We start from the raw sequence: 21,177 nt of genomic DNA, 5'->3' as shown, positions 1-21,177 counted from the left end.
AATACTTGTCATCTGGTCCTTTACAGAAAAAGTCTGTCAATCTTTGATCTATTCTCCTAATAGGTGTGGACTTATTACTAAAACCAATCCTGTCTGGACATCACACTCAACCTGTGAAACTCAGACTTCCTGAATCCCAACTAAATCCCAGTAAGAATGGATCAAAAACCTAAATGTAAAGATCTATAAAATGCTTAGAAGAAAACATAATTGTAAATCTTCATGACCTTGGATTAGGCAATGATTCCTAGATATGACACCAAAAGCAACCAAAGGAAAAAAAAAAATTGAACTTCATCAAAATTAAAACTTTTATACAAGAAACATTATCAAGAAAGTTAAAATCCAACCCACAGAATGAGGAAAATATTTGCAAATCACATATCTGCTAGAGAACTTGGCTCCAGAATATATAATTCTTACAACCCAATTTTATAACCCAATTTTTTAAATAGCAAAGGATTTGAATAGACATTTCTCCAAAGATATGTGAATAGTCAATAAATACATGAAAAGATGTTCAATATGAGTAGTCGATCAGGAAATGCAAATCAAAGCCACAATATGATACCACTTCACACCCACTAGGTGAGTGAAGATCAAAACGACAATAATAAATGTTGAAGAGGGTATGGAGAAATTAGAACCCTCATATATTGCTAATGGGTATGTAAAATAGTGCAGATATTTTGGAAAATAGTAACAATTCCTCAAAAACTTCAACAGAGTTTACACATGACTCATTTCACATGAAATGAAAACACGTGTCCACACAAAAAATGTATACAGAAATGTTTGTAGCAGCATTATTCATATTAACCAAAAAGTGGAGACAAGCCAAAAGTCCATCAACTGATGAACAAACTAAGGTATATCCATCCATACCATGAAATATTATCCAGCCATAATAAGGAATGATGGGGCACTTGGCTGGCTTAGTTGGTAGAACATGCCACTCTTGATCTCAGGGTCATGAGTTAGAGCCCCCCATTTCATGTAGAGATTACTTAAAAATAAAAAATTTTAAAAATTTTAAAAATTAAAAAACTAAGAAAAAGGAATAAAGCACTGATATATACTACAACTTGAATAAACCTCAAAAACATTATGTTAAGTAAAGAAGCCAACACAAAAGACCACGTATTGTAGGATTCCATTTATATGAAATGTCAACAGACAAATCCATAGAGACAAAAAGTAAATTAGTGGTTGCCAAGGGGTGGGGGCAGTGGAGGAGGGAAATAGGTAGTGAGTGCTAATGAGTATTGGGTTTCTTTTTGGGGGTGGTAAAAATGTTACAGAATTAGATAGTGGTAATGTCTCCACAATTTCGTGAATATACTAAATACCACTGAATTGTACACTTTAACAGGGTGAATTTTATGGAATATGAATTGCATCTCAATTTTTAATTAAAAAAATTCCAGGGCACCTGGCTGGCTCAGTCAGTAAAGCATATGATTCTTGATCTCCAGGTTGTGAGTTCAAGCCCCATGATGGGTGTACAGATTACTTAAAATTAAAAAAAAAAAAATCTTAAAGAAAAATTCCTGCAGGAATATTCCCAATACATACATATGACAAAAAACAACAACAAAAAAAACCCCACCTGTTTCCAGTATATTTAAAGAACATCTCCCAATAAGACCAACAACCCAATTTTAAAAGGGACAGAAGAGTATCAAAAGATACTTGACAAGATACATGAATGGTGATAAGCACATGAAAAATTGCTCAACATGTTAGTCATTAGGTATACGAAAATTTACTTTTTTTTTTAGTTTATTTGTTTTTTTATTATCTCTATACCCAATGTGGGGCTCAAACTCACAACCCCAATATCTAGAGTCACATGCTCTACCAGCTGAGCCAGCCAGTTGCCCCAGTAGATGCAACTTTATTAATCACAATAGGATACCATTTCCATTCACTAGAATGGTTAAAATGTAAAACCTTGACAACCCCAAATATTGATAAAGATATATAACAACCAGAACAATCACACTTATTTCAGAGTATAAAATAGTAAAATCACTTTAGACAATAGTTTGGCAGTTTCTTATAAACTATACTCACTATATGAACCAGAAATGCCATTCCTAGGTATACACCCAAGAGAAATGAAAACATATCCAAAATAACCAATATAAGATTATACCAGCTAGAAATAACTCAAATGTCCATTGAAAGGAGAATGGATAAACAAATTGGGGCATATTCATATAACAGAATACTACTCAGCAATAAAACTGCTAAAACATGAAATCATAGGAGTTAATCTGAAAAATTATGTAAAGTGAAAGAAACCAGACACAAAAGAGTATATACTATATAATTGCATTCATGAACTTCAAGAACAGATAAAATCATTGTGATAGAAAAATTAATCTATGGTAATAGAAATCAGAACAGTGATCCACCTATAGGATATAAAAAATGAGTAAAAGGGGCAGAATGAACTTTCTAGGGTGATGGAAATGTTCTTTATCAGAAGTCAGCAAGCTCTAGACCATGGGCCAAATCCAGCTCACTACCTGTTTTTGTAAATAAAGTTTTACTGGAACACAGCCATGTTCGTTTATATGATCTACAGCTGCTTTTACACAAAAAAGGCAAGAAAAAATGTGGCAGAAACCCTACGGCCCACAAAGCATAAAATATTTACTATCTGGTCCTTTACAGGAAAAGTTTGTCAACCCCCATTCTGTATCTTCATTGAGTGCAAGTAACAGTGAATACATTTACTAAAACTCATTGAATAATACATTTAAGATCTATACATTTCACTCTAGGTAAATTTTACTTCACTTTTTTAAAAATCCCCACTTTTTGTTTTGAGGAAATTTCTAAACTGATTCTGAAATTTATATTAGAAATGCAAAGGACCTAGAATGGCCTAAAGCAGTGCTGTACAAAAGAAATACAATGTGAACATATATAATTTAAATTTCACTATGAGCTACATTTTTAATTTTTTTTTATGTTTATTTACTTTTGAGCGAGGGAGAGACAGAGCATGAGTGGGGGAGGGGCAGAGAGCGAGGGAGACACAGAATCTGAAGCAGGCTCCAGGCTCTGAGCTGTCAGCACAAAGCCCACTGGGGGCTCAAACTCACTAGCTGCAAGATCATGACCTGAGCTGAAGTCAGACGCTTAACCGACTGAGCCACCCAGGCACCTCTAAGAGCTACATGGTTATAAGCATTTTTTAAAAGAGGTGAAGTTAATCTCAATCACACATTTTATTTAATCCAATATAACCAAAATATTATTTCAACTGCTAAAAGACAATTTTTCATAGATCTTTTACATTTCTGCACACCTGTGAGTAAAGAAACAGACAGCTTTTGTTCTAGTCTTTCCAACAATATTTGTTGTACAATAAGGTCTCTCCCAGGTCAAAAGCCAAAATTTCCTTGCACCTCCCTTATAAAAAATAGGATTTCCTAAATTCAGGGTTCTTCAATTGTGAAACAAAACCACTGAGTAGGTCAGCATCCACCTGGATCAACCTCTGCACCACCCCCCATGGAGCTTGAGGGGCAAGGGGAATGGAGGCATATAGGACGCACATCGCCTGCTGGGCCATGAGTAATTAAATTCTTTGTCTCTGACCCAGGAGTTTCATGTCTTCTGCCAACATTCAAGAAATCCTGACAAGCTAACATGTTTCCTGCAAGCAGGATAAAATCACAGCTCCTTCACAGTTCTTAACATCAAGAACAGTAATCAACATGTACTCAGATTTTTACTTTTAAATTTATTTTTTTCAGGGGCGCCTGGGTGGCTCAGTCGATTAAGCATCTGACTTCGGCTCAGGTCACAATCTCGCGGTCTGTGAGTTCGAGCCCCGCGTCGGGGTCTGGGCTGATGGCTCAGAGCCTGCAGCCTGCTTCCGATTCTGTGTCTCCCTCTCTCTCTGCCCCTCCCCCATTCATGCTCTGTCTTTCTCTGTCTCAAAAATAAATTTAAAAAAATGTTAAAAAAATTTAAAAAAAAAAAAAAGGTGCTCAACCTCAACAGTCATCAGAGAAAAACAAAATAAAACCACAATGAGGTATCACCACACATTTAGTAGAATGACTACAATTAAAAAGAATACCAAGTATTGATGAGGATGCATGGCAGCTGAAATCTCATACGCTGCTAGTAGAAATACATATTGATATAATACTTTTGGAAAACTGGCCTTATCTGCTAAAGATGATCATATATTGTATGATTCAGCAATTCTCAGGTATCTGCCCAACAGAAAGCATACATATGTACACCAAAAACTTTGTACAAACATTCACAGCAGTACTATGAACAGTAGTAGCCAAAAACTGGAAACCCCAATATCTAAAACAATAGAATGGATTTAAAAATTGTGGTAGAATTCTTACATCAGTTAGAATGGCAAGTATCAAAATGACAGGAAATAACGAGCGTTGGTGAAGATCTGAAGAAAAGGGAACCCTCATGCACTGTCGGTGGGAATATAAATTGGTACACCACTGTGGGAAGCAGTATGGAGGTTATTCAAAAGATTAAAAATAGAAATGCATAGGGGCGCCTGGGTGGCTCAGTCAGTTAAGTGTCTAACTTCAGCTCAGGTCATGATCTCACAGTTCGTGAGTTTAAGCCCTGTGTTGGGCTCTTTGCTGACAGCTCAGAGCCTGGAGCCTGCTTTGGATTCTGTGTCTCCCTCTCTCTCTCTGTCCCTCCCCTGCTCGAGCTCTGTCTCTCTCTGTCTCTCCTTCTCTCAAAAATAAATAAAGATTAAAAAAAAAATTTTTTAAATAGAAATGCATATTGATCCAGTTAATTCCATTAGTGGGTGTTTATCCAAAAAAAACCAAAAACACTAATTTGAGAAAATATATGCATCCCTAGTTTATTGAAGCATTATTTACAATAGCCAAGATATGGAGCAACCTAAGAGTCCGTCAATAGATGAATGGATAAAAAAGATATGGTGTATATAATAGATATGCACGCGCACGCACACACACACACACACACACACACACACACACACACACAAATGGAATATTACTCAGCTATAAAAATGAATGAGATCTTACCATTTGCAACGACATAGATGGACCTTGAGAGTATTACGCTAAGTGAAACAAGCCAGGCAGAGAAATACAAATACCATATGATTTCACTTATGTGTGGAATCCAAAAAACAAATGAACAAGCAAAAAAACCAGAAACAGACCCATAAACACAGAACTGGTGGTTTCCAAAGGAGAGGGAGGTGGGGGACAAGCAAAACGAGTGAAGGGGATTGGGAGGTACAGGCTTCCAGTTATAGATCATATAAGTCATGAAGATGAAAGAAACAGGGAATATAATCAATGGTATTGTAATAGCATTGTATGGTGACACATAGTAGCTACACTTTTGGTGAACATAGCATAACATATAGAGTTGTCTAATCACTATAGTGTATACCTGAAACTACCATAACATTGTATGTCAACTATACTGCAATTAAAAAAATAGAAGACCTTTAAGAAAATTGTGACATAATCATACAATATCTTGTTATATTCAGCAAATGAATTAACAGTTGCTATGTGTAAAAAAGATCAAAGAACCTCACAAACATAATTTTAAGTGAAATAAGCCAGAATTGTGATTCTATTTATATAAAATTCAAAAACAGGCAAAAGAAATCAATAGTAATATATATATCAAGATGTTGATTACCATTACAAGTCAAAGGCTAGGGACTTAGAGGGTCTACAACAGTTGCCTAGGGCTCTATAAATGTTCTATTTCTTGATTTAGATTTCTATTTCAGATCTATTCTCTTTATGAAAATTCAATAGGCTTTACACTTATTATTTGTGTACTTTTCTGAATATTATATCTCAATAACTTAATTTTTAAGTTATTTAAAAATATTTATAGAGTGCCATATTTATAGAGTGACATTCAGAAAGTAGATTGTAATCTCAAGAAGGGAAATTGTTCCAGGGATCTAGAAACCATTTCATAAGAGTTGACCGATAGGACAAGGGATGGCTGACATTGAGAAGAGACAGTAATAAGATCCAAGCACCCTAGGTCTAGCATATAGATGGCATCAAGAAATATTTGGGGAATAAATGAATGAATGGAAGAAATCTAAGTCTTTAATGTTTGAAAAGTTGTCAAATGGAATCAAGACAAAGAAGCACCCAATAATCTGATGAATGAATGAAAAAATGAGTAAATAAGGTAACGATATTATCAGTCTTGATATGCTTAAAGAACTGTCATATATGCAATCAGGACTAGAGTTGTATAGGTTGTGCTTGGGGAAAGATTCAAGATGAATGGAGAGAAGGTAAAGAAAATCTCAAATTTCAGTCTACTTAAAGAATTTTCTATGGGCACCTGGCTGCTCAGTCAGAAGAGCATGCGACTCTTGATCTCACAGTCGTGAGTTCAAGCCCCATGTCAGGTGTAGAGATCACTTAAAATAAATAAATAAAATTAAAAAAAAAAAGAATTTTCTAACATGTAGAGCTCTCCAAAAATGAAAGAAACAGTTAAGGCAGAAACTACACGCCTATCTAATATCCTTTGACTACATGACCCAGAGGACTTCTTCAGCTCTAATATTCTATGATTCTATAAAATATTATCTTTATATCTTCTTCACAGAAAATAATTTGCAAGTAGTTGAGTTACTTTTGAAAACAGTATCAATTTCTTACTAAATGAAGAGATTTTACCTTCATACTATAAATCAAACTTCAACAGGTTTCTTTGAAACATCATGACAAAGAACCTTTAGGTATTCAGAGTATCCAGAGAAAAGGTAGTTAAGTCCAGGAGAACAAAAACTATCCCTGGCTACCTACAGAGGCCCCTTCCACAATCTTTAAAAAAAAAAAAAAAAAAGCTTCATTTTCTAGAATTCAAAGCACTGAAATCAGACTGGGTTCTTTGCCGTTGTTATTATAACAGAGTCCTCCCCTCAAATTAAAATGATTCCAGTAATTCTGTAGAGAGTTGAATTCATTCCATTTCTGTTCACTGACTGGAATCTACCACCTCTGGTATTTTAATAATATTTCAATTACTCCCAGCATAGCTCCACACTTATGTAACAGTTCTTATAGTTTTCAAATTATTTTCTCACATAGTAACTTATTTGAGCCTCATAAATGACCTGTAAGGAAGGTAGAATTAGGATAATTAATCCCATTCTACAGATGAGAAAATGGAAATACCAATTAAATGACTGTCTTCATACAACAAATGAAACCAAAATCACCATCTAGTTTTGCAGGTCACATTTTATTATTCATCTGGTATCCCGCATGTTCATCAGTCCTAAGATAGAACTGATCAAAATTCTTCAAAGTAACAGTTATGGAATAAAAGGAGCTTCACTTCTTCACAAAGAGGAAGAAGCTTGTTGCCAAAAAAGAACACACGCTTAGTTAAATGAAATCAAAACTATATAAGAAATTTAGATTTCCAGTTTAAAATGTTTACCCAACTGCTGTGAGAAAAATGCACAATCAGGAAAAGCACGTTTAATATTTCTAAAGGGCTGGATTAAAATTTCAGCTGTAAACTTCATTACTGTAATTAGATTTTTAATGCATATTTATTAAACATCCATTCAAATACTGTGTTCACAATTATTCATGAGTTATTTGTACATTTGTGTTGATTTTAAAAAACTGTAAACAGTGGCCACTGACCAGAAATTTTCCCCTACAATGACAGAAGTCCATACTAAGGTCATAGGCAGCCCATTTATTCTTTTATTATGTTCTAAATCATACCTGAAAGATAAATATTCGGCTGTTTCGTTGAAAACTGCAATGGTCATCAATGACCCAAAAAGTCAAGACTTACCAGCGACATTAAAGACCTATGTTTGATTCAGTGATGAATAAACAAAGTGCAGAATAGAAGAAAATCAAATCTTAATTAAACTCTTTCTTTAGAAAAACAACATAAGCCATCATCAAGGAATGCATCACAAGATGATTTACTTTATTTATAAAAGGCTGATTTAGGGGCTTTAAAAGGGTGCTTTTGATTTAAATAGAAAAATTATGAAAATTAAAACTAAATGCTTGCTGGTTATCATTCTTTTGCTTTAGAAGCTAGTTAATCTTAATGTGCCAGTGTATAACTTTACAAAAGGAAAAAAATAGTACTTTAAATTTCATGATAACAAATCAGTAAAATACCGCCTAAAAATCTGAATAAAGCTATTCTGAAGTAATTATAGGCATGGCCTAGCATACTGAGTAACTCCTTAATATTCACCCTGTTCACACACTATTTAATAATGAGATCTAAGGGATCTATTTTCTTTCAAATGATAAAGAAAAATAACATCTATTATGTTATGTTCATTTACTTTAAATTTTATACACTCACACATACATATAAGAATTTTTTAATGCAATCTACACAGTTTACATTTAAGATATAGTTGCATTATGGAGTTATGAAGGAACTACCCTAAAAGAAATACACATTCAGGCTTTAAAAGTTGTTGAAAACGGCCATCCAAGAAAGACTATGAATAGATACATGGCCCTCTATGGATAGCCTGGGTGGTTATCCACTATGGATAAATTGGATGGCTCAGTCAGTTAAGCATCTGACTTTGGCTCAAGTCACAATCTCCCAGTTCACGAGTTCGAGCCCTGCGTTGGGTTCTGTGCTGACAGCTCAGAGGCTGGAGCCTGCTTCAGATTCCTTGTCTCCCTCTCTGTCTGCCTCTCCCCATCTCATTCTCATTCTCTCTCTCAAAATAAACAAACATTTTTTTAAAAAACAAGAATATGGATAGATAGATGCTAACAGCACAGAGCTTACTTGGGATATTCTCTCTCTCTCTCTCTCTCTGCCTCTCCCCAGCTTGTGCTCCATCTGTCTCTCTCAAAATAAATAAATATTTTTTTAAAAGTATATGAACAGATAATATGTTGAAAAGTAACTCCTAGAAAGGGCTCAACGAAGAAAAGAAATAAGGCAGCATGAGCAGGACAGGAAAGAAAACCTATGAAAAAGATTCTGGAGATTAAAGAATCTGGTACCACCAGCAGAATAGATGCAGAAAGGGGACCTCAATCAAGGACCTTAGGTAAGGAAGACATAACAAAGTAGGAAGAACAGATATATCCAAAAGGTTTATAAGAGAGACATTGGGACAAATAGTAGATACAGGTCAGTGAAAAATATGAGTGACCTAGGAAAACAAGTGTTAGATATATTCAAGCAGAGGCTAGATCACTTGTCAGCAAATATATGGAATATATCACTATACTGCACCCAAGGCTGAACTACCAGGTTTCAGAGTCTTAACACCTATTATTTCTGTGGTACTTTTTGTAAAAAGACAAATCAAGAAAATAGTTATACCCCATTTAAATATTATTTTCTTAAACAAAGAGGATGAAGCTCCTGAGGTGTAAAGCAGTGCTAATCTACAGTAGCTCAATAACCCATATCTGGACCTCTTACATTCCTTTCTACCAGTTCTATTCTTAGACACGCCCTGTTTCATCTGCCCCTCCTACCACCCCAGAACTACATCTAGGGCACCAGCTATGCCTATGTAATAGGCTCTGCTATCCTTTTTAAAAACTATTTGGAAGAAACCATTATCATAAAGTTATCAGTCTCAAGAGTAGGCATGAACATTCTTCTAATATAATAATAGATATTAATGAAAATCCAGGAAACAAAGTTTCACATAAAGGTATTCATCTAATTGGGTAGTAAAGTCGAATGCCCATTTTCTTAATCACTAATATATACTACCAATTAATTATACCAATTCATATGGCTGAGGTGCATTTGTTCTCATATTAATGCCTAATGGAGATCTCATGTATACATACATGCAGTAAAGAAAAGATTGTGGAGCCAAAGGTAAAATGAGTCATCATTTAATAAAGACACCTAAAAATACAACACTGAGATACAAAAAGACTCTATAATAAAAAGAAATCACAAGACGTGACTCTCATATTACCTTGCCTTTATGAAGCAAACTGAATTTCCAAGGCTAGCTTAAATAAAATATAATTTTCAGATATGCCAATTTTCAGTTTTAGAAAACCTAGTAAAATTCTCCTCTTTGGCTTCTCTTCTTGTTTTCCTAGGACCTCTCTTAATGTTCTCTGACAAGGTCAGGTTCTTCTCATAAAGTGTCAGCTTTCCTTCAAGGAAAATTTTCTCCTTTGCACTCTACAAATACTCCCAGGCTAGTTCTTACATTCTCGTGGCTCTCGACATATCATATTTCCTTTCTCAGTCTCAGACCTTCATATTTCCCAGAACTAATTAAACTTATTTACCCAGGATGTCATAACCACCTCAAATTTAACAAGTCCAAGATGGAATCTCTCCCTAAAATGCCTCTGGCCCTATTTTTTGTTTGGTTTGATTACCCTGATTAGATGGATGGTGATGCCATCAAATTACCCAAACTAGGATACCTGAATTGATCCTAACCCTTCTCTTTCCTTGTCTCCCCCGAAGCCTGGCAATTCTACCAAGCAAGTGCCTCTGAATTCCCCCCTTCCCCCACCTTGCTGCGCAGCTCTCCACCTCACCACAGCAGTAATTCAGGCCCTGAACAGCTCTCTCCTGAACCACAACTTCCTCCTAAATAACCACCGCACTTCCAATGTTCCCCACTCAGGCATTCCTGATCTGTTTTTCAGGCAGGAATAAGAATAATCATGCTAAAATTGATCTGATCACCTTTCTTCTTATCAAACCTCCATCAGCATCCCACTGAGCCTAGACATCTTCACACACTATACAGGACTTTTAACCAGAGCCAGGCCACCTTCCCAGCTTCATCTCTAGCTGCTCTCCCTGAGGGCCCATAAACCAGTAAGGGCCATGTACAGCTCACTTCTACACTTGTGCTACAACCCCCTTCTCTCTCTTAGCAGAGCTGCCTTCCCCTCTGTAGTCCTACAACACTTAAGATGAACCGAAATGATGGTTAAGGAGCTGGAAGATAAGGGTTAAGTTTGTGCTTCTAGAGTAAAAAGTACCTGGGTTCAAATCCCAGTTGGGTGGCCATGCCTGTTTATTCATCTATGAAACAGAGTTAACAAGTATTTTGCAGGGCTTTTGTGAAGATTAAATTATGAGAAAAAGAAACTGCCAGTAATGGCCTGGAACATAGAAAGGGCTTGATAAATGTTAGCTATTATAATTTCATCTCCCTTCCAAGACCGTGAGCTATTCAAGGGCTGGGACCCCATTTCATTCACTTCCCCTCACCCAACACACACACCCTAAATACAAGGCTCCAACTGAATTTGAGGCATTTTCCACCCACACTATGGCCACTCTAATCTCAAAATGTTTCCCCTTAACTATCTGGATGTTAAACATTACATTAAATGCAGATACACTTAGACCTAAAAAAAAACAGGCAGTGAAATAAAAATGGAGCATATTACTTAAATTACAATGATACCAAATTTCAATTTAAATTTTTAATAAACAAATGGAAATACACAGATCCCAAAATGCAATTCATAATATTGTATTTCCTAAGGAATTTTAAGTTAAGCAATCAAGTAGGCAATTTGGATGAAGAGTATTTTAGGACCCCCCAAGTCTTTATAGGTCAGTTTCCAAAACATCTTGGAGCCAGGGCTGGCACGAAAGCTTAGATGAGACATAAAAGCAAAGAACATGCTCTTCCTTTCCCCTCATTCCTTTCCTTTATGTATTTCCTTCCGTTATTTAACATTAAGCCAATGCTTCCCTCACGTTATACTGCAGTAAAGAGTAGACTTGAAAAGATGAATAAATGGAGATAAATATAAATGTAAACAGTAAATAACACCCACTCCCAAGATTGAGGGATACAAGACCAATTTTAAAATTGTACTCTAAATACGGAAAAACATTTCAACTTAAAATTTTCTTTTTATTTAAAGAGAGGAAGGGAGTGTATGTAGTTACAACTAAATTTACCTCTCCCTTACTGTATTTTCATTAAATCTCCACACCCAAAACTGGCTAAATTCTGAGTATAAGAGGCAGTATTAGAACTGAACCCAAGTTCGTCTGCCCTGATGCCCAGCAAAGACCATCACTGAGATCCCAAGTATGTAGCAAGGGAAGGGTTTATTCCAGATGCAGCTAAACAAGAGGACAGGAAGGCAAGTCTCAAATCCACCTCACCAAAGGAGAGTCAGGGAGATTTAAAGGAAAAGGAAGAGGTCTGGGCTTGTTAGTTTGCAACAGCAATTAGCCCCATTAACCCTTTGATTACTGGTTTCAATCCCCAGTCTTTTGGCCATTCCTCATTCTCAAGAGAATTGGGCCAATGACCTCTATTAGTTACTTCCTGCTGAGATGGGGGTGAAGATCAGGGTTAGAGGAATAGAACCTTTCTGCAGTCATCTAGAAATATTCCTTGGTTCCAGGTTGAAACGCAACATCCTGCATTACCAAGACTTTTGTACTTTGGTTATTAGTTCTTGTACAATATTTTATCTAGGTCTCATGGGAGATTTGTTGTAACTAACTAGCTTGTTATACTTATTGATTTCTTCAGACCACCTCTCCTAAAAAGTAGTTTCAGGTCCATCGAAGGCTTGCCAGTCCAAGCAGGACTCTTTTTGATGTTCTTCTTGCTGACAAGATATAGGGAACCTATAGATTTTTATTATTCAAGTGTGATGGATCCAAGGCTTAATTCCCTTTGGTTTCCCTGAAAAATGGGTAGTCAACAGCATCTCATTAAGGTCCTATCTATGGTGGCTGGAGCTGGTCCTCCAGGTGCTTGTTCTTCAGGTCTTTAATAACACCAAGTCTCCAGGATTCAGGTGGTATAAAGGCACATCAACCTCCTGGACTCGAATTTACATAGCGAATGTAGCTGATAGTATTCCCTAACGTGAGCCCCATCAGGAATTCCTAAGTCACGAAATGAGTATAGAAAGAGTCTTCCATATAACACCTCATAGGGGCTTAAACCAAGCTGACTTCTAGGGGCCACTCTACTCAAAGCAGAGAAGCTGGCAAGGCTTCTTCCCAAGTTAAGTTGGTTTCTTGGCATATTTTTGCCAAAGTTCATTTTTCCTATTTTCCAATCTGTTGGCTTCTCCAGGAGGCATAGAATTTCCATTGAATGCCCAAGGCACTCAACATTGCTTGTGTGATTTTTGCCCCAAATGCCACTCCATTGTTGCTCTGAATTGTGAGAATCCAAAACTAGGAATAATTTTGCTTAAAAGTATTTTTGAAAAATTCTGATGAGGCCTTCTCTGAAAGGCATGGAAGTTTCAACCCAACTTATAGGGCTGTCTACAAATACTAACAAATATCAAAGACTACCTGCTATTGGGCACATAGGTGGTTCAGTCAGTTAAGCGTCTGACTCTTGATATCTGTTCAGGTCATGATCTCAGGGTCATGGGATTGAGCCCCAATTGGACTCTGTGCTGAGCATGGAGCCTGCTTGGGATTCTCACCCTCCCTTTCTCTCTGCCCCTCCCCAGTGCAGGCATGCTTGCATGCGTGCTCTCTCTCTCTCTCCCTCTCTCACTCAAATTAAATAACCATTTAAAAGTAATAATAATAGGGTGCCTGGGTGGCTCAGTCAGTTAAGCATCTGACTCTTGATCTAGGTTCATGAGTTTGAGACCCACACTGGGCTCTGTGCTGACAGCAGGGATTCTCTGTATCCCTCTCTGCCCCTCCCCTACTTGCATGCAAGTGCTCTCCCTTGCTCTCAAAAATAAACTTATAAAAAAATTTTTTAATTCCTCTTTAAAAAAAATAACCAGTCACACTTTCCTCAGATATAGAGTTGTCTCCCTTATCATTTCCAGTAGTCTTAATTACATTTATTTAAATTATTTATATTTATTAGAATACTCATAAAACTTCTTGAGGCATTAGACAAAGTTCTAATGTTTTTTTTTTCTTTTCTCAATGGAGAGAACATTAATTTATTTGACTTTAAGTAAAGACAGGCAGAATAAAAGTTTTACATTTAATGCTGATAACTCTAAAGACATGTCCATTTTTATTAAACCAATAACCTTAAATTAGCCTTAATACCAAATATTTTCCAAGATCATGTGAATTTAAAAAACGTCTGGGTTAGTTTCTATCTTTCTTTTAGAATGCCCAATTCTTATAAGTGCTAGCCTTTAAACCAATTAAATAGAGCTCTTTTACAAATTAATTTCAGCAATAACATCTGGAGATAGAGAAAATATCTCAAATTTACAACATACATGGACACACACACGATGCAAACAAAATCTTAAAGGCCCAATTTCAAATATCCCCCTTTTACAACACAAATCTAATTGCAAGATGGTATTACAATTAATGGATGTGGCCAACAGTGTTGCAAAAAAAGACTGCCCAATTTTGGAGAATACAGTCCAAAAGGTTGCATGTGGGGATCAAATTTTCACTTTCCATTTTCCAGTTAGAACGTGGCTGGTTTTATTCAAAAATACCAAAATCTACAGCAACAAAAAAACACATGAAGCCCAGAGTACTTCTGTGAACATCAGTTCCTCCCCAAAAGTTGGGGTTTCACAGACTGAACCAAATGGCTCCCTAGTTTCTGGCTCCTCCCTAAAGATCAGAGCTTCACTGACTGAACCAAATGGCTTCCTAGTCAGCCTTTTCTTAAACAAGAAAGGAGGCTAAGAGAACCAAAACCCACTATTTGATGGCAACCAAATGGGAGTAAGAAATCTGAGAGCCAAACCAAAGGGAGAAAGAAATAAACTCACATGCTGTCCATCACACACGAAGTAGTCACCAAGAGACAGCTGTCCAAACTGAACCCAAAAAAACATTTCCTTGCCACAAGAGTGAAAATTAGGCACCAAAGGTCAGAGGTACCCAGGTAGGTGGGACCCTAGGGACAGTTCCTAGAGCAAAGAACCTGTCACCTAGGCAGCCGCTTCAACCTGTCACGAGGCCCCCATCACCAGCTGGCGGCCAACAAACCACGCAGGGCCAGGCAAAAAAAGTCTTGGCTAGCTTGCCAAATGTGTAACTGAACCCAGGTTTGGTTGCCCAACTTGCAGCAAAGACAATCACCAAGACATCAAGTATGCAGCCAGAAAAGGGTTTGCTTGAGAGGTAGCCAAACAAGGAGATGAAGGAGAAGCCTCAAATCCACCTCTCCAAAGGAGGAGGGAAATTTGAAGGCAAATGGAAAAGATCTGGAGGAAAAGTTGCAGCTGTGCTTATTAGCTTGCTGCTGTAATTAGTCCCATTAACCCTTTGGTTACCAGTAAGTTTTGAAATTCCAAATGATAATTCTGAAAACAACAAAATCTTGATTTAATTTAAAAAAATATATATGAATACAGGTTCATAGCAAAGCCTTTGTTGTAAGATATAAATCCAAATACAGCCTTTACTTGACTTAACTAGCCATATAACTTCTGCAACCCTGGATTCATCATCTCCAAAATGGATCATGAGAATAATGAGAATTAAATGAGATAATATATGTAGAAAGCACTTAGCATACTGCATGTTATTGTGATGATGTTCCTTACATCTTAGTTTTCATAAATTATGATACATCCATAGAATTCTATTTCAACCATTTAAAATCAGGCAGTTCTAAATTGATTGATATGTAATGATCTCCAAGATATATTAAATGAAAAAAAAAGAAAGGTATTGAGGGGTGTGTATATGTTACCACTTCTATTTTGTTTTTTAAATACAGATGTTTATATGCATATATGTTTGTACATTCACAGAATGTCTCTGGAAGAATACATAAGAAACTAGTATTAGAGGTTGCCTCTGGGGAGGAAAATTAAGTGGCTAAGCGATAGGGGTGGAATAGTCTTAACATTTTACCATATTCTTTCTTGTATCATTTGTTTTTATTACCTATTCCAAAATTAAAAATAATAAAGCTTATATTATGACCCAACCTTTATGCTACCAAAATATTTCATTATGTAGTAAATAGATTATGTGAAACTGCAAAAAACAAACAAACAAAAAAACCCTAAGGTGACTTAATCAGAGTTCTAGTATTAATTTCAACTCTATTGATGATAATAATGAAAGACTGATAAGGTTTTAACTAAATGAGCCAATGAGAGTTAATTGATTAAGACACAGAAGAAGGGGTGCTTGGAGATGAGGAAAAAATGGTATGTGGATGGAAGAGACAATAAGAATATCATTCATTCATTCATTCATTCATTCAGAAAATATATCTTGCCCATCAGGTACTAAACACTGTGCTGAAAAAACAAGACACTTAGTCCTTGTTTTTAAGTAGCCCATAGTTTCATGAGAGTATATGAATATAAGCAGCAAAATCAGTATTCCTGGGACTCGGTTACTCACAGTATATGTTCATTCACTCCTGAACACTTAACAATTTGAATGAATGAATGAATGAATGAGCAAGGCTGGTAACAAAATATACCCCACTAAGGCCTCTAGTGGCTTGAAAAGAACAAGAATTGATCACTCCATCTGAGAAAGCTTGCACATTTGTGTTCCCAGAATCCTGAGAGCCAGCAGGGCCCTCAGAAGTCCGAGGTTTGGCTTTTAGATCCAGGCCAGGGTCACCAGCCAGGAGAGTAGGTAAGGCGCAGGTGTAAGGGTCCTCAGCCCCCAATCCCACATTTGTATCCATTCAAGCCAGGCACTCCCACGCCTGGGCTCACCAGGTAGGTATTAACTCTCTGAAAGCCTGAAGGGAACAAACTCTGAGTTGACCTCTGACCTCAAAAATGTAAGTTGCTCTGGGTCAGTTTCCTCAGTGCTTAGGGCTCCTTCATGGGCAGCCAGCCAAAGACAAGAGAGGCTGAAACTCCTCTCCAGGGACCCTTAGCTCCGAAAACCGTGAAACCAGGAGGCAACTGGGAGAGATAAGAGGGTGACTGACCCGAGGCTTCCCCGGTCATATGCAGTCGGCTCGGGCTACTCATGGCACAGTCACTGACCTTTCCAAAAGGTGTTTCCAGGGGCGGTGGCCGGAGGGGCGAGAGCAGCAGCCCAGGCCCCGCACCCAACACATCTCCCTCTCAGCCGGCTCTGCACTAAGCGCAGTGTAACCAAGGGCGACCAGGAGGCCGCCATCTTGAGCTCTGTACAAAGGGAGGAAGAGGAAAACTTTATTGAAACCCAAAAGAGAAACGGTGGCACAGACAAACCAAGCCGTGCTCACAGAAGGCTACGCGGGAAAGAACGAAAGGAAGCAGAGGAAGAACGCGACCTCCGGTAGCAAGAGGACCGGCTAGACTCGCGTGCCCTTCCGTCGTTCCGGGCGCTGCCAGACAGACTACGACTCCCAGCATGCAATGCGGCAGCGCCGGGGGCGGAGCAGAGCGAGGGGAGGGACGGGCTTGGGGAGAAGGGCGATCCTGCGCCCAGAGGCAGCCCACGTCCGTGGCACTGGATCTTAAAGGTTTTCAGGGAATTGGAACGTGGAACGCGGTAGTGACGTACGGTCACGTCACCACCCCTGAGCATTTTTCGGTTTGCGTACCTGACCGAGATTTCGAAACCTAAATAAGATGTAGGTGACCCAGTGGGCACTCATGTTTTAATGAAATATTGATGTTTACCTGGTCACACCTCCTAAATGGTAGCCCTAATTCCTTTGCCTCCAGCGTCCGACTCATCTTTGCCAGAGTACCTGAAATGAGCACCTTCCACTTTTTCTTCCTATATTTGAATAGCATAAATCATTTTCAATATGGCATACACTCAAATGTTTTTAAAGAGTGTGTAACTGGCATAGGAAAGCCAATGGCCCAAGATGGACAAGGATAGTGTGTCCAAAGAGGAATTTCTCTTAAGTGATTGCCCTAATTTGATTAAACAAAAAATGTTTGAGTTATTATAAGTGTATTGAGAGTACAAATTCCTGTCCAGAAGAGGCTGGCAATCCATCAGCAGGGATGAAAAAAAGCAACAAAAGATTCTACCAGATGTTATGGAATCAATGAAAGGAGAACACTTAAGGAGAGCACTTTGGCTGGGAAATCAGGAGGGCGTTCTGGAAGCTTTACTTTTATCAAGAGATGAAGACCTTCCAAGAACAGGAAATAGAGTGAACCAAGGCAGGCAGGCAAGAAAGTATGAATTACAGGAAGGATAAAGCCACATTTCGATTGAGTGAAAATTAAAAAGACTACACTAGAAAGAGTTCCAGGAAGTCAAACAATTCATCCACAATAGAAGATTCCTAAGAAACAGGAAAAAGAGCACAGCATAGAATAATAATTTGGAAACTCTCTACTGTCAAATTGTTTATGGAAAAGTTATTTTGATTGTATCTTTCAAAATAAATTTTCACTTACTATTTGATATCTATCTTAAGTTGTATTGTCTGACATGACAAACTATTCCTCCATGCTATAGTGAATATTTCTTTTTTGCATTTAATACTATTAATTTGGAGTGTGACACTTTGTGAAAGATCTTTTGAAAAAAATCTATTCTTCCTTGATTTACATATCTATCACATTCAAGATTTTCAGAGAGTACCTGTGTGTCATTTTGTTTGCTCTGGAAAAATAGTTGCTTGCCTTAGTCAATGAAATTACTTTAAATTTTTTTAATAATTTTTTTCAACATCTATTTTTGAGAGAGAGAGAGAGAAAGCACAAGCAGGGGAGGGGCAGAGAGGGAGGGAAACACAGAATCTGAAGAAGGCACCAGGCTCTGAGATGTTAGCACAGACGCCGTGTTCGAACTCATGAACCATGAGATCATGACCTGGGCCAAAATTGGACACAACGGACTGAGCCACCCAGGTGCCCCTGAAATTACTTTTTATTAGAGATTCCAACAGCTTAACAATTATGGAAGTGAAATAAGCACTCGTAGACAGTTTAATGCCAAATTGGCGGGAATATCTACAGGAAATTTTCACATGGCTGTGCAAGTGAACAGAAACATAGCAAATAAACTTTATTGTGTGCCAGTATTGCGTGCCAGTATGAGGTAACTTAGATTACATCTGTTGTATTCAAGAGAATTCATTATGACCAGAAGAATAATTAAGTAGCCATTATAAACCATTTTATTAAAACATCAATCCTGTGCTCCTGCAGTTCCTGCAATTGCTAAAACAAATAAAAAAGCAAAAATAACCCTGAAAGAAATTCATTGAACATTATCAGAAAAAGTAATAGAAGGAAATCAGAAAATCAGAAAGCATTATTTTGTCCTTATTTTTAAAATCTCCCTAAAGAAAATGCCAAGCGGTGTTGGCATCTAATCTCATGGTCAAAACCAAATGGAAAGTACCCAGATGACAAATAAAGTAATGAAGGAAATGGGAAAGAAAGTAGCCAATAGACAACATACTACATAGAAGTCATAAATTATATTTGGGTTCTGATTTTGTCACTAAACTCTCCCTTTGTTTTCCTTATCTATAAAATTGAGATAATGTCTATCCTAGCTACCATCCAGAGGTTTTGTGAGAATTAAATGAGATAATGTATATACACAAAGGGTTAATCATATACACTTATAAACAGCAACTGAAAGAGGATAAGGTCAAAATATAAAATAATGAGTCTAGGACAGCATGGATTCATGATATCCAAGAATTATAAAAATAAGGAATGTACTCTTAAGCTTGCAAAAGGTAGGGAGAATTTTTTAAATAAATAGAAGAAAGTTCTACTGAACCTTAATACTTCAAGTAGCAAATTTATGAAACTCATTAAAAACAAAAAAAAAAATCAGGATGATAATCCATAATAAATATGGGTGATTTGGAATATTTAGTTCTTCTCCAACTCGAATACACTATGATTTTTCATCCCTAAGTTCATGAGGTTGCCATTTTAGAGTGCCTTTTAGCCACTGTCAGAGACACACTGTAGAGGAACAGATATAATAAGCCATTGGCAGGAACTAGCTAGGATACCAGTATAAATCTAACACTGTTATTATTGTTGTTCTAAAACCAATTCCTTTGAAGGAAGAGGATACCCTAATACATGATTCCCACTTCCACTATCCTATCTGTAGCCCTCTCCATCTCAGTAGATGGCAACTGGTAGGCTACTCATAAAAGAGTTATCCTCTTCCTCTCTCATCCCACATCCAGTCCAACAATGAATTTGTAGCTTCACCTTAGAAAGTGTTCAGAATCCCATTACTTTACACCATCAACATTGCTACCGCCATATTGGTCTAAGTCACCATCACCTCCCTCCTGGATTGCTGCAGTTACCTTCCAATTGGTCTCTTCACTTCCATTCTTGTCCCCTACAGTCCATCCTCCACACAGCAGCCAGATTTATGTTTTACTTTATTTTAAAGATTTTGTTTAGGGGCGCCTGGGTGGCTCAGTCAGTTAAGGGTCTGACTTCAGCTCAGGTCATGATCTCACCGTTTGTGGGTTCGAGCCCCGCATCAGGCTCTGTGCTGACAGCCCAGAGCCTGCAGCCTGCTTCGGATTCTGTGTCTCCCTCTTTCTCTGCCCCTCCCCTGCTCATGCTATTTCTCTCTCTGTCTCTCAAAAATAAATAAACGTTTAAAAAAAAAAAGATTTTATTTTTTTAAGTAAACTCCTTACCCAACATGGGGTTTGAACTCACCACCACATGATCAAGAGTCACATGCCCTACCAACTGAACCAACCAGACTCCCCCAGATTTGTTTTTAAAATTTTAAGTTGAATCATGCCATTCTTGTGTTTAACATCCACTAGAATGCCTTCCCCTGTCACTCAATTGTTCAAACATCCTGCAAGACCTCATGACTTGGACCCCAACTGGCTTTGTGATCTCATCTCAAGCCCCTCTCCCTTACACTCCTTCAGTCCATCCACATTGGCTTTCTTACTATTCCTGGAACTCACAAGCCTACTTATCACCCCAAAGCTTTTGCATTTCCTATGCCTTCTCCTGGAATGCTCTCCTCCCAGATATCTACTTGGTTCACTTCTTCATGTCCTTACTTCCTTATATCTTCTCAGTTAAGGCCTTCCCTAGTTACCTATATAAAATTACAGTCTTACCCTGCACTCCTTTTCCTCCTTCCCAGCTTTATTTTCTCCACAACAGTTACTCTCATGGCATAATACACACTGTATAAACGTATTAGTTTATTATCTGCTCTTCTTAGAATTTAAGCTCCATGTGAACAGGAATTTATGTCTGTTTTGTTCACTGTTATATCCCCAAAGTTTAGGAGAGTACC

General features: G+C 37.5%; 1 protein-coding gene across 2 annotated transcripts in view; it reads right to left on the bottom strand.

Annotated features, from left to right (window-relative positions):
- The window catches only part of AFG1L (AFG1 like ATPase), a 197,409-nt gene extending 180,088 nt beyond the window's left edge, over positions 1-17,321 (bottom strand). Inside the window, exons 1-2 of one of the 2 annotated variants that reach the window (XM_045499208.1) lie at positions 17,225-17,321; positions 16,953-17,096 (exon numbers count right to left, since the gene is read on the bottom strand). In XM_045499208.1, the coding sequence (XP_045355164.1) occupies positions 16,953-17,096; positions 17,225-17,306 (226 nt within the window). In that variant the 5' untranslated portion in view covers positions 17,307-17,321. The remainder of the gene's footprint in view (positions 1-16,952; positions 17,097-17,224) is intronic. The other variant, XM_045499207.1, reaches the window with a different exon arrangement.
- Between the last annotated feature and the right edge of the window lie 3,856 nt (positions 17,322-21,177).

Source organism: Leopardus geoffroyi, chromosome B2 (assembly GCF_018350155.1).
Source record: "Leopardus geoffroyi isolate Oge1 chromosome B2, O.geoffroyi_Oge1_pat1.0, whole genome shotgun sequence".
In the NCBI taxonomy this organism is placed as follows: Eukaryota; Metazoa; Chordata; class Mammalia; order Carnivora; family Felidae; genus Leopardus; species Leopardus geoffroyi.
Note: the sequence above shows the minus strand (reverse complement) of the source record. Positions and strands in the feature narration are given on the sequence as shown.